The 14,937-nt window shown below is 36.0% G+C and overlaps 1 protein-coding gene across 1 annotated transcript in view; it reads right to left on the bottom strand.

Moving 5' to 3' along the window:
• Positions 1-219: 219 nt before the first annotated feature.
• Positions 220-14,937, bottom strand: part of LOC136840213 (protein sax-3-like) — a 679,674-nt gene continuing 664,956 nt past the window's right edge. The window contains exons 21-24 of the mRNA XM_067106754.1: positions 10,504-10,638; positions 9,696-10,162; positions 9,159-9,273; positions 220-602 (exon numbers count right to left, since the gene is read on the bottom strand). Of these exons, the coding sequence (XP_066962855.1) occupies positions 424-602; positions 9,159-9,273; positions 9,696-10,162; positions 10,504-10,638 (896 nt within the window). The 3' untranslated portion in view covers positions 220-423. The remainder of the gene's footprint in view (positions 603-9,158; positions 9,274-9,695; positions 10,163-10,503; positions 10,639-14,937) is intronic.

The raw sequence follows: 14,937 nt of genomic DNA, 5'->3' as shown, positions 1-14,937 counted from the left end.
TTGGGATCTGGAACGGGTGAACTTCCTGCACAAACTGGAAAATTTCTGGAAGATTTTTTCTGATACATATATATATATATGTATATATATATATATGTATATATATACATATATACACACATATATACAGTATGTGAGTGTATGTATACTTATAAGAATACATAAACACACAGCTGTATATGAAATATGTGCATATGCATACTATATATATATATATATATATATATATATATATATATATATATATATATATATATATATATATATATATATATATCATGGAAGTGTTGCATAAATGTAGCTCTTCCAGGCTCCGACGACGACCTTTCGTTTTCTTGCTACCGTCTGGCAGACTTCCTCTCCGAGGTTTTTGACCTGAAACACCTGCTTCCTTCCAGAACGCTACAAAAGGGCCTCTCACTCTCAGTCTGCGGCGGTACCGACCTCTCCTACTGGATTCCTCCTGGTGGCGGTTGAGTGGACGGTGGTGGATGACTTGCTGGATGAAGATTGGGTGGATACAGGGACGTGGCTGCTCTTGGGTGGGTGGGCGGATGTAGGTGTCAGGGGAGCCGGGAGGAATGGTGGACTAGGCAGAGCATCTGTTATCAAGAGAGAAATAGAAACATGAGATAATATCTATAAATTAAATATGGTGATTGCTACAGAAATATAAGAAATCAAGGTAGTAAACAGAACTCGCATCATATTAATACACAATTATTATAAATTGTATCACTAGACGAAGTTTCCAAAAGCTTATCTTACTTCTCCCAGAAAATATCTGATTGTCTTTTGGCTTAAAATGTTCGGTATTCTAAGAAGAATTACTATTGCTGTAATTTTTTCAAAATCAATTCTGACACAGAAAGCGCATGATATTTCATAAATTCAACAATTCTTCACCACAGGTTCCCTGTAGAAGAAAAAACAGACTGCAAAATTTAAATATCTTATTAATAATGTCATTAATAACGAAAGGCATTACACAGAATACTTGTTTTCGTTATTCAGAAACAAAGAAAAAATATGCACAGAGCTGATGATGTAAACAACACGTGCAATGATGTAATGATATAAGCAAGCAGGAATGAACCAAAAATTAATATATAATAAAAATAGGCATACATGTACTGAAGTCTAACAAAATATGTAAATTTCAATGATGGACTGAGAATAAACGCTGCCACAGTTTCTAGAAAAAAGTCTGAAAACCTGAAGCTCACTCAAAATGAAATGAAAAAGTATATTACGATGAGAGAGAGAGAGAGAGAGAGAGAGAGAGAGAGAGAGAGAGAGAGAGAGAGTATAGATTCTGATATGAGAATTGATGAGGAATTCGTACTTCAATGGCCAAATTTAGCAGAGTTCCCTCAACATGGACAAGTGCCACAGAAATAAAGCAATGAGTTTTGACCAAAGCTAGCATAATCATCTAAGATTACATATGCAGATATATATATATATATATATATATATATATATATATATATATATATATATATATATATATATATATATATACAGTATATGTATATACACATACACACACCTATATATATATTTATTATATATATATATATATATATATAAACAATGAATTTTGACCAAGGCTAGCATAATCGTCTAAGATTACACATGGAATATATATACATATGTATATATATAATCATACATATAATATATGCATATATATAATATAAATACATATATATATATATATATATATATATATATATATATATATATATATATATATATATATATATCAAAAGGTTAGTTGAGAACTATGAGTCTTACAAAAAATGTGACAAGGAAAGGAATTTAAGAGGGACTGAAGAGCCAGCACTCCTTTCTAAAATGAAATTGCTCAGATGTACTGAACAGGGCGAGAAACGCAGATATGACACTGTGGAAAATGGTGTCCATGGTTGTCAATACGACGATTCTAGAAGTTGCGCGCACGCCATGAAATGACGTTCGATGGGAGCATTCATTCGTATATGTGTATTTTTTTTTATCCACGCAAAAGCCTTTTCCACGTGAAAGGGGTAGCTCCAGAGTTTGCCTCCTAGATTTCCGGAAGTGGGTTTGGGTCGCCCCATTCCATGGGTGTTCAACCGGGCTGTGTCACTGTCAATGCTCTTAGCTAGATCTGCCATGACATTAGCCGAGATCGCGAAGAAAAATGTACATGAGTCCACTAAAAACGAAAAGGAAAAATGGCCCTGTAAACATAAAACCAACGTTCCACTTCTTGATAACATAAGATGAACAAGCAAGAACACATTTTCAAATAATATGTATGCATACGATGAGAGTATGATGAATTGTAATTACATACTCGAGTCTACATACAAAAATGAGAGATTCAGTGCTCAAATGAAACAACAGGAAGTGGGTTTAAGATATTAAAGCCGAAATAATCTTGCAGTTATTTGGTTTCATGATCTCTCTGAAAATATTTACTCTCATGTCTGACTTCTCATCGTCCCGAGAGCCCAACTTCAAAAAAAAGTACAAAAAAGCTAATATTAACTACGAGAGTATAAAAAAACAGATTTAAAAGGGCTCCACGTATTCATTTTTCTGGGTATGCGGACCGTTCTTTCTAGTCTTCGCTTACCGTAAGTCATTTGGGAACATTTTATGAAATAAAAAAAAAAAGCATTGCATATTTCGTCCCTTACAAAAATAGTAACAAATTGCTTTCATAATAACAGTTCATATATCTTCGTTCAACAGCAACTTTACATAAATCGACTGCAATATATATATGACGATATCAGGAATAATCTTTTTTAAAAATTTCAACTCGATTCAATTTCTATGAAGTAAACGAAAAAATTTGGGATAGGTGTTACAAAATTTTAGAGACAGTTTCCTTCATTGATAACGAAAGTAAATGTTTCAGTGAGATGGCGAAGAAACGCGGAAACAGACGCTGTGCAGTGAAAAGGGAATGGTGCCATTTCTCAGGACGAGAGGCGAGGAGACGGAGAATACATGGGAGAAACTCTCGGTAGGATTTTTCTTTTCGTCTCTCACCCCCGCTGTCCCTTTTCACCCTTCTCCTCCTTTTATTACCTTGTTAACTTCTTGGTATTCAGAGACGTGAAATCTGTTCGTCATACATAACGCGCTCCGACGAGCAAGACAAAAATCTCATTCTCTCTCCCGGAATACATTATCTATTTTCAGCCGTACCGTGCCAGAATTTACAGTCCAAAATTCTTCATCACTGCATTTTGAAATTTAGTATTACTTTTGTAAACGAACGAGCGAAACTGGTGTAATGACAAGGTTGTCTATGAGTACAAGTACCACATTATCTTGACTTAATTAGACCAGTGCGGAAAATAAGTAGTATATAACAGCGTTTACCACCCAATTCCTATCAACCTGTTATATTTGTATCCATTGATGGTTTATGTGAGCGCGTGCAAGTAATTTATATATATATATATATATATATATATATATATATATATATATATATATGTGTGTGTGTGTGTGTGTGTGTGTGTGTGTATTTATATACATACACACAACCATATATATAGAAATAATCAACACACAATCACGTGTGGGACAGAAATAAATTTCTGACTCACGTCGGGATCGAACCCAGGTCTTTCAGGTGGAAGGCAAGGGCGCTATCCATTAGGCCACACAAGACTTGTGTGGCCTAGTGGATAGCGCCCTTGCCTTCCACCTGAAAAAGAATCTGAGTTCGATTGTCAAAATTTATAACCATATATATATATATATATATATATATATATATATATATATATATATATACATACACATTATGTATATTCATATAAGTGTGACACAAAAATCACTGAATATCAAAGTCACTACATCCTGGCAAGCATTCGAACGAAAGACTCTGGTTCAGATACAGAAATGGAAAGTTGGCTTTTACCATTCGGCAATCAAGAGAGTCTTCTTCGTTTTAACGTGCTTTTATACCCATTTTTATATGGGGTAAGCACGGTGCCTTCTTTGAAGGACTTTGATTTGGCGGTGGGGTAGGCCGTAACCTCGACCGGCTGCCCTGCCTGACATCGCTTAGACCCCGGTAACGAATGTGTACATGTATTACCGAAACCCCCGCTCCCTTTCTCCCAGCAGCACGAGGAGACCTGGGCGGGTAGTCCGACAGTTCGAGACGTGTGAAGTGTCTGTTATGTTTTTTAGAAGATGTTGGAGTGGCTTTGTTTATGTGTGTATTAGTCTGTAACATCCATTTGCTTTCAGCAAACCTATCCGTTGATTACATACGTAATCCCGGGATGTCTACACGGATAGCAAAGTTTCCGCCTCTTGACTGGTCGGCTGCGGGGATTGAACCCTCGGCACAGGCTTCTATGAAGTCTGTGGTTGCCACTCTACCAACCAAGCCATCGAGGCTCTCAAGGGAGTCAAAAGTGAATATTGACTTAGCTGTACATATTCCTATATAAATCATTTTGCACTTAGTCAAACCATCTCCACTATGGGTCAATATTAACTTGTATCTCTCTCTCGACAGTCGAATGGTCAAAGTCGACTCTTTATCTTTCTATCTAACCCAATGGCCCAGTTTCCAATCCTGGCCAGGGTAGATGCTCTTATCAGTTATAATTCTCCTTGAGTGGAAATTATTATGGAGGTATAGTGAATCTACTGTTATGTGAGAGAGATATATATATATACATATACTGTATATATATATATATATATATATATATATATATATATATATATATATATATATATATATATATAAGAAGATTGTATATACTGTATGCAGATGTACCACAGGAATATGAATCATTAAGTGCAAATCCCTTAGAGTTTAATTTTCCCTTAGAACTGCTGCCTAATGCATCACATTATCAGTGTGATTTTAATTATATCTATCTATCTATCTATCTATCTATATATATATATATATATATATATATATATATATATATATATATATATATATCAGAATAAGATAAGAAATCCTTTATTACAACAAATTCTCAACCATGCAACTTCAAAACTGACAAAATCAATGGGAAGCCCCCCACTCAACATGTTCCATTTCTACCGACCAGTACCTAAATAAACTACTACTGAGCTGCTCACTTTCAATATATCAGTTCAACATCAATGAAAGCTCTGGACCGGAAGTAAACATCAGTATACATGGCTAATTGAAAAACATCTGTCAATTGGAAAACTTTTCTTGTCCCTTTAATACTCGGCCATTACAGAGATGGCGGATTGCTGACTGAATGGGGGACGCATTTCTATAGACACTTCTGAACACGATTCGTCAAGTTTTTCCATTCTGGGAAAACTCCACGGTCGTGTGTGCTACCAGATATTTTCTTCCTCTACTCCTATATTCACACAAATATATATATATATATATATATATATATATATATATATATATATATATATATATATATATATATATATATATATATATGTATGTATACACACACACACACACACACACACACACACATATATATATATATATATATATATATATATATATATATATATATATATATATATATATATATATCTGCAACTGATTTATCCCGTGGAAAGCGGAGTCTTGATAGAAAGAGTAAAACCAGTACTTGTACATAAAACATCCTTTATTTAGTTATGACTACCGGTTTCGGAGTAACTGTCTCCATCATCAGGTCTGACAACAAAAACAAAGAAAAAATTGAAAAATCACTAAATCACAAACGATCATTAGAATACAGTAATTTTACACAGAAGGTTATATAAAAACTGGTAATGTACATGCATAGAAAACATAGAAACAAAGCAATACTAAAAGAAACAAATATCTGCATCAGAACTTCAGTTTATAAAAGATATGCTTCATAAAAACGGTTTTAACATTGCTTTCATAGATACATATGTTGGTAAACAGCTAGAAAAGTTATTGTTCCCGATAGTTTCTGTTTCAAAAGCCAATAAAGCGGTGCCATATTTTACTATGTTTTTCCATGGTAATAAGAGTTTTTCTGCTAAAAAGAGACTATTAAAACTTTTAAGAGAATTTTATCCCAAAGTTAATGTCAGAGTAGTATTTAAACCTAAGTACACCATTGGTAGTTTAAGTACAAAGACATCGTACCCCCCGAACTGCAATCTATTGTTGTTTACAAATACGAGTGTAATTGCTGTAATGTAATTTACGCGGGAAAAACAAAGCGCGAAGCACGTGTACGATGGTTTGAACACTTGGGAAAATCTATTAGAACAAACAAGCTTTTAGCAAAACCACCATTCAGTGCCATACGGGACCATGCAGAAAATAGTGATCACCGTCTATGCTCACAGTCATTTGCCATTCTCTCTAGTCGAATGGAACCCCCATGGAGCTGGCAATAGCAGAAAGCCTGTACACTTTAAGATTGAAGCCTTCCCTCAGTAACAACGAGAGGTCCGACCGGCCAATGAAGATTTAGAGGAATTTATTTCTGGTGATAGAAATTAATTTCTCGCCATAATGTGGTTCGGATTCCACAATAAGCTGTAGGTCCCGTTGCTAGGTAACCAGTTGGTTCTTAGCCACGTAAAATAAATCTAGTCCTTTGGGCCAGCCCTAGGAGAGCTGTTATCAGCTCAGTGGTCTGGTTAAACTAAGATATACTTAACTTTTCCACGATGTTGTGTTTTTAATTTTTAGTACGTGTGTGTGTATGCTTTCGTGATGCAGGTATTTGTTTCTTTTTTTTTTATGCTTGTACATTACCAGTTTTTATATAACCTTTTGTGTAACAATACTGTATTCTAATGCTCGTTTGTGAATTAGTGATTTTTCAGTTTTTCTTACTTTGTTTTTGTTGTCAGACCTGATGATGGAGACACTTACTCAGAATCCTGTAGTCATCAAAGGATGTTTTATGTACAAGTACTTGTTTTACTCTTTCTATATATATATATATATATATATATATATATATATATATATATATATATATATATATATATACACATATATATAATGGCTACTTTAAATTCAGTCGTAAGAAGTTACTTAAATACTACCCACCATACATAAAAACTGGAACATATATATATATATATATATATATATATATATATATATATATATATATATATATATATATATACACACATATATATATATACACACATATATATATATATATATATATATATATATATATATATATATATATATATATATATATATATATATATATATATATATATATATATATATATATATATATATATATATATACATGTATAAAAAGTAATACCAGAAATAAAAATACTAAATACAAAAATTACAGTATTAAGGAAAAATGAAAGAGGCTTAACACGTGGAAAAAAAATCAGGTCTTTAGCTAAGACGTAGAATACTGGAAGATGCAAATTTCAGTCAAGTATACAAGGAACTTTTTAGAAATCACGGAATTAATGGAACACCTGAAATGATGTAAAAAGAAAATTCAAGGGAAAAAAATTAGTTTAAGAATTATTTTCTGTGGATCCAAAATATCGATGAAGGTATGGGTTTTTAAAGTCAACCGAAAACTGACAATGTTGAGAGAGAGAGAGAGAGAGAGAGGCAACTAAAATATTAAACATCCGGAGGATGGCAATGAGTAAGTACTAAGAAGAAAGCGTTTAAAATATGCATGGCCATATGTACTTAGCGCAGATTTTAATATTTATACATTAACATAATATTTATACATTAACATATTATTTATACATTAACAACGAGTAAGAATGCGAGTAAAGAGTAGAAAAGATTAGCACAAATATTATTACTAAACATGTGTTGAACAAGGAGATATGCATATATTCATATATATATATATATATATATATATATATATATATATATATATATATATATATATATATATATATGAATATATGCATATCTCCTTGTTCTACATGCATATAGTACTAATGTATGTATGTATGTATATTATATATGTATATATATATATATATATATATATATATATATATATATATATATATATATACAGTAATGAAATTGATATAACGACTACTGCATTCATTTTTTCCTCAAAAGCTGGTTTTAACAGCCCTTACAGGTAGTTTCATTCTTCTCAATTTTCGCTAAGGTCATTACAAGGAATTAGTAACGATCCCAAAGAGGTCATAAACAAAACTTTAATTTGCAAAACAGGTGCAAATCTTAGCAAAAATACCCAAGACAGAAAACAAAGAAATCTGAGGACTCCAAAGTTAAGTGCACATTAGACTTGAGTCAAACCGAGAATAAGGGTAGAGTTAAAAATAAAATAACTGTCGACATCAAAATAGTTTTCAAGAAATGCCCGGCTTCCACAAACTACTCTCATGAATTTCCTGGCTGGTATGAAAAGAACTCTGGCAAAAAGCTTGACTCAAGTTAACTAAGATGCAATGTATCTGAGGGGCAAAGATTTCCACTTACCGATACAAGAGCAGGAAGGAGGGCCTTTCTACTTAGACTACGCATGTAAGTTAAACATGCAGTCACGATACACGGAGTTTAATGATGCATTCAAGCAGTTTGCATAAAACTGGCAATCTCTAACTCAAACAAAAACTACAACAGTAGCTGAACATCGGCTCCGGGATTAATGCAGTTTATATACGAAGCGTCAACATCATAAAATGCTAGGACAGTCTGTTAAGAGAGAGAGAGAGAGAAGACAACATAAATAAGAATCTTTTCCTAAAGATCTTAGGTAAATTAGGAAGTTGCGAAGAAAGAGACCGATAATTATCTAATAATAAAATTAAGAAACCTGATAAACCAACAAACCACGGAGAATATCTAGGAACCTGCAGAAGAGAGAGAGAGAGAGAGAGAGAGAGAGAGAGAGAGAGAGAGAGAGAGAGAGAGAGAGAGAAATTTAGCAAAAAGATAACAGAAAATTTTCCATACCGAAACACTGAGGCAAATTAGGGAGTTGTGAGGAAAGAGACAGATAATTATAAACTAATAAAATGAAGAAGCCAATGGAAGAATGGAGAATAATGGGAAGTAGCATGCAATGACAAATACTGAGAGAGAGAGAGAGAGAGAGAGAGAGAGAGAGAGAGAGAGAGAGAGAGAGAGAGTTAGCACAACTGAAAAATTTCCGTACCTAAACATGGAGGCGAATTAGGAAGTTGCATATAATTGCTGTCGGTGCTGTACGAGGATGGCGGACGCCTCTTGTGACGATGTCGTCGCACGCCTGATGTTTCCCTCCTTGTTACCTGTTGTTGTTGGAAAAGAAAAATGTAAGACTCTCAAACCGGCAGAACGTCAGTATAATTAAATAATTTAATTTTCGTGGTTCCCTCTCTAAAGAGCTGCTTTTTGGAAGATGTTATTGTTATAAATAAGTACTTGCATTTTCGTGGTCCTTTTCTAGAGAGCTACTTTCTGGAAGATGTTCTTGTGATAAATAAATACTTGTATTTTCGCGGTCCTTTTCTAGAGAGCTGATTTTGGGAAGATGTTATTGTGGCATTTTTTGCATCTGGAAAGATCTCCAGCAACCTCTACTTTACTGTTTACTTACATGCAGCACCTCTTTAATAGCATATTCATACATCAACAAAAATAACAATAAAGTTTCAATTCGCCTGTCGTCACCGGAAGAGCTGTGAATCCCTGTCGAAGGCAACTGACTCACTTGTTCTTTCTCTCGGAGATTTCCTCGCACCTCCTCGGCGAATTCCGTCTCGGCATAGACCGAGGATTCCGCCTCGGAGCAGGAACAGGAACAGTCGGAGCACTCTCCCACCTCTTCTTCCTCCTCCCTTCCACTGGACATAAGCCTCTCGTTCTCCCCGTCTCCTTCGCTCCTCTCGTCAGGCACGAGCGAACCCCCGGGAGCGAGAGTCCCGGCCACTGGTCCGTTCGGCATGTGGTTGTGGGCGTTGCTCGTGGAGGAGGTCGAGGAGGTGGGCGGCTGATGCTTGTGGGAGGAATGGTGAACGTGGTTGTGGCTGGTCTTGTGGGTGTTCGGCGGAGGGGAAGGGGGAGGAGAGGGCGCCTCGAAGGTGGGTGGTGGCTGCTGGTGGTGGGTGGCAGCGGTGGTGGCGGTGGTGGAGGCGGTGGGCGACTTTTGGCTCTCCCTCGCGCTGCTGCTGTCGTCGTCTGTGAGGGGAAAGAGAGGCAGAGAGAAGATACTTGGCGCTCATTATCATCTCTTTTGCATAATTAGAGATAAGCTGCTTTTCTCATTTGCTCCGTAAAAAAAAAAAAGAGAGGAGGGGGGTGAGGGAAAAATCCTGGCTCTTCCTTTATTCAAAGTTAGGAGTTTTCGTTCAGTGACAAGTACCATCAAAGTTAAGTGGGAGAGATAAGGAAAAAAGGGGGGGGGGGCGGTTATGGGTAAAAATGAGATATCTTAAATAACTGAATTCCTTCTTCGACTAAAAGAGAAGAACACAATAGTTAATCTACTGGGAATAAGAGTTAGGAGACTTCATTCTTACCAGTCAACTGGTGAAGATGTCGGAAGGCCTCTATATCTTCCCCGAGGGCTTTAAGAGCTTGATATGTTAGCGAGGGCAGAGAGCTTTGCACAGCTCTCTCGACGCTGTTCCCACTCCCGCAGCTCACAGCCACACCTTCAGGCAAAAGAATGAGATTAGCATAAAACGCTCAGGAGCACCGATGCCATTAAGCACCATCAGCTCTTGTTGCTTAGAGGGTAAATCTTGAAATAGATCTTTATTCTATTCTGTTATAATGATAAACATAACTCTTTAGGCAAACATCGCTCGCTGTCAAGTACAATATGTAAGATAAAATAAAAATGCAAAGACGTAAATAATGTGTTACGTATACATACACATATTACAAATTATATATTATCTCATTCTCTAAACACACATTATAAATGTATGTTCTAAATTCTAGTTTTCAATTTTACGATCAGCAGTTTTTATTGTTACGAAGGCTTTATATGGAATTTGCCGTAAGACCCATTCTTAAAGTATTTCTCGCTACAAAATTTCGGAACGTGTTTCACCATTCTCGGATGACGTCATCAGTACCTGACACCAAGTTTAGGCTTTCATTTGTGGGAAGTGGATTTTCCCTAAGCTGATGGCGGAAGGGCCTAGATCTCTCGATGCCAGCAGCAATTTTCTGCTTGGCGATGAGCAAAGTTGACTGAAGCACGTCTGCTGGCCAGCGAGTAAGGTGTGTATGGAATTGTTATACAACGGACAGGTATTGGTGTCGAAGGATGCTGTTAAGGGTAAATCGGAAGTGGTTCGCTAGTCCAAATAGCAGGTGAGTTTATTCCGAGTCTTTCCCATGTATAAAATTAGCGAACATTCCTCATGGGGGCAGGTGAACTGGTATATAACACTGTGTATTGGCAAAGGCAACGTAATTCTGCCGGCGAGACGGTTTTTACCTAAGAACTAGTGTCTCTGCTCTTAAACGACTAGCTGCAGGTTAGTCTCGTCGGAAGATGATAATTTTAATGAGTTTTCATCGTCCCTGTAATTAGAAGAGCATATAAATTCTGCAGTATAAATGCATAGGCCCATGTCCATCCATGCAACTCACCGTCCGCCCCCCACCACCTCTAAAGAATCTTTGCATGCTTAAAACATTGGAATTCAAGTGTACGAGTATTTCTTGGTTAACTGATTGACTTGAGGTGAAATACACTTGTACTACAATAAGACCGGTACCCAATGTGACAATCAACAAAAATAAAATTCAAGGTTGGTAACTGAAATAAGCTCTTAAGAACGCAGAAAAGAGTGCACAGACTAAGCATTTTCTTGTATATAACACTTATGAAGACCCATTTATAAATCAGCTTTATGAAAGCTGCTTAGTGCACGATAGATATGTGAAATTAATCTTTTCTGAGGCACTATAGCTTATCACTTCTATTACAACAAAGGAAAAAGGAGAAAATCAACCTTAAGACTTCAACTGTTCCAATCTTGCATTAAAAATTAAATTAGTGTTTCTTGTTCATGGTCGTCTCTGTTTAGCAACAGTCAGTGCAGTTCCAAAGCACACAGTTTTTCATTCACCTAAATAAACTCGATCTAAACTCTTTGTTAGTATGTGGTAAAGGAAGCGAGCGCGCGCGCGCACACACACATATATTTTAAACTAAGCCATTTATCCTAACATGGGAAGGCTTCAGAGATAATAAAACAAAGCGACAGTCAGTGCCACATTCATATTTTAACTATTGAATCGTGGACGAGTTCCAAATGGGAAACAACACCCACTTTGGCTGCTTCACAAACTTGCATACAAGGATCTTCGGCAGCGCGAGTGTCGAAAATACTCAGTGCACACCGCACCAAGCACCTCTATCTCGCACGCACTCTCGAGCTTCCTCAACCCCAAGCACGTTCTATCAAGCGCATTCTAAGTCTACCTATCCTCTTGCGAAAACTTCTGAATTTTACATTTTTTTCAGCAGTCTGTCGTCCAATACTCTCTCTGCATGACCAACCTTCTTCAAAACTCTGAGCTACTCTCTCATCCATGTTAACCTCGTTTGACTAGCAAGAGATCCAAGACCGATGATGGGTGGGTGGTGGGAGTCAAATTTAGGCTCATTTCCGGAAAAATCCATTGTCATCTTGACCTAAACGGTGGATCAGGTGTGCGGTTGTTAGCCGATTTGGTAGGATGTAACCAGTGCATGGAGGCTGACAATCTCAAAAAGGACTGCTGAAAATCGGGACTCTTAAAACCCCCTGGAACTATTCCTACGTGGTGGGCGGTTGCTGTGTTGGGGGGGAATGAGTATAATTATATATATATATATATATACATACATATATATATATATATATATATATATATATATATATATATATATATATATATATAATCATAACAGGAGCCACTGCTCAAACCACATCGACTGGGTAACAAGGGAAAGCACTGAGCACTTTCATGATTTATTGTGCCGACGTTTCACAACACATCTCGGTTGCATTTTCAAGGCTGTAAAAATGTGAACACCATATAACTCGTAATAACTCTTAGAATATTTCGACAAAAAATATAGATTTATTACATTGACATCCCCAGTAAAAGTAAAATATAGCAGAATAGTGAAACTGCAAAAAAACCACAGCAGAATACAAAGAGATATAGAAAAAAAACTCAAGAACGTAAAAAACATAAAAAATACGTAAAAAAAGACATAAAATAATCTTTAAATATATTGATGTAACCAGTTATGTCAAGATTATTTTACGTCTTTTTTAAAAAATTTTTTATGTTTTTTAAGTTCTTGAGTTTTTTTTCCTATATCTCTTTGTATTCTAGGGTGGTATTTTGCAATTTCACTATCGTGCTATATTTTACTTTTACTGGGGATGTCAATGTAATAAATCTATATTTTTTGTCGAAATATTCTAAGAGTTATTACAGTAATATGGTGTTCACATTTTACAGCCTTGAAAATGCAACTGAGATATGTTGTGAAACGTCGGCACAATAAATCATGAAAATGCACTGTGCTTTCCCCTCATTACCTCTGTCGATATATATATATATATATATATATATATATATATATATATATATATATATATATATATATATATATATATATATATATATATATATATATATATATATATATATATATATATATATATATATATATATATATATATATATATATTTGGGTTGTGAATGGGATATCGAATGAATGATGGGACGTGAAAGGAGTGTTAAACTGCTGATGGGTTGTGAAAGAAGTGTCGAGTGGCTGATGTCTAGTGACACTATAGTGCTGACTGGGAATAGTGAAGAGAAAGTGCAGAGATTGGTGAAAGATTTTGAAAGAGTGGAAGCAGCAGATTCTTTTAGGTGCCTGGGAGCAAATATTTCAGATCCCTGTAAGATATGAGAAGAGGTGAGTCATAGAGCAGGCAAGGCAAGAAAGGTAGTGCAATGAATGTATAGGTCTGGGACCAAACTTGGGGTGTCAATGGAAGCTACGTTTGGAATGTATGAAGGGATTGTTGAATCAACTCTTTTATATGGAAATGAAGTGAGGAGATTCAATGCGAAAGATAGAAATATAGGGATGAATTGTTTACATAGTAGGAATGAGATGAGCTGAGAAGGTGAGAAATATCAGATACGTGAGGTAAAATGTTAGCACAGTGCAAGGATGGATCACTGTGTTTGAAGATGGTATGGTCATGTGGGAAGAATGGCTGATGATAGGTTGGTGAAGAGTATACAATTTGGAATTGTTGGGGGGAAGGCAGAGAGGAGGACCTAGAAAAGGATGACCTGCGGTAGGAAGCGAGGGAATGCTTGCAAAATGTAGGCGAGTGGTGCGGTGTGTGTAGGGGGTTTCGAAGTGTTGGTAAACTTTCTCCTCAGACGTATGAAGTGGCTAGCATAGTGGAAGTTTTGTGTATGGGGGTTCATCCACGATGCAGCAGTTCAAGTAAGAAAGTGGCACTGGTTACTGTCCTTTCATTTCCTGGCAGCCATTTCTTATTTAGAGGAAACAATTTAATGATGGAAAAAGGAGAGGAAAAAACACACTAATACACTTAACGGGCCCGCCCCCATTTCAATTTAAAGGAGACTTGAAGGCCTCCTTTATGAAAGGAGATCCAGAGCAGTTGATAAAAAAACGTTCCCTATTTGTTTTCCCAAATGCCGCTGCATCTCTCATCTGCTGATCAGGTACGATGAATAAGTAATGAAAAGTCAACATAAAGTTTGTCCATCTGACTGGGAATTCTTGCTGTCATCTCTTGCGCAACGAGACTCTGTTTAATCAGACGAAGATAAATGATGATTCTCTTAGTTTACCAATTACCTCGCATCTCTGCTCATCAGCTCGAGAGCAAAGACGATAAATTTATAAAGTATGTATTGATTTCCTAGTATTGTGAGAGCGG

The sequence above is a fragment of the Macrobrachium rosenbergii genome, chromosome 7 (assembly GCF_040412425.1).
Source record: "Macrobrachium rosenbergii isolate ZJJX-2024 chromosome 7, ASM4041242v1, whole genome shotgun sequence".
NCBI lineage: Eukaryota > Metazoa > Arthropoda > Malacostraca > Decapoda > Palaemonidae > Macrobrachium > Macrobrachium rosenbergii.
This window is presented reverse-complemented; position numbering and strand designations above follow the sequence as displayed.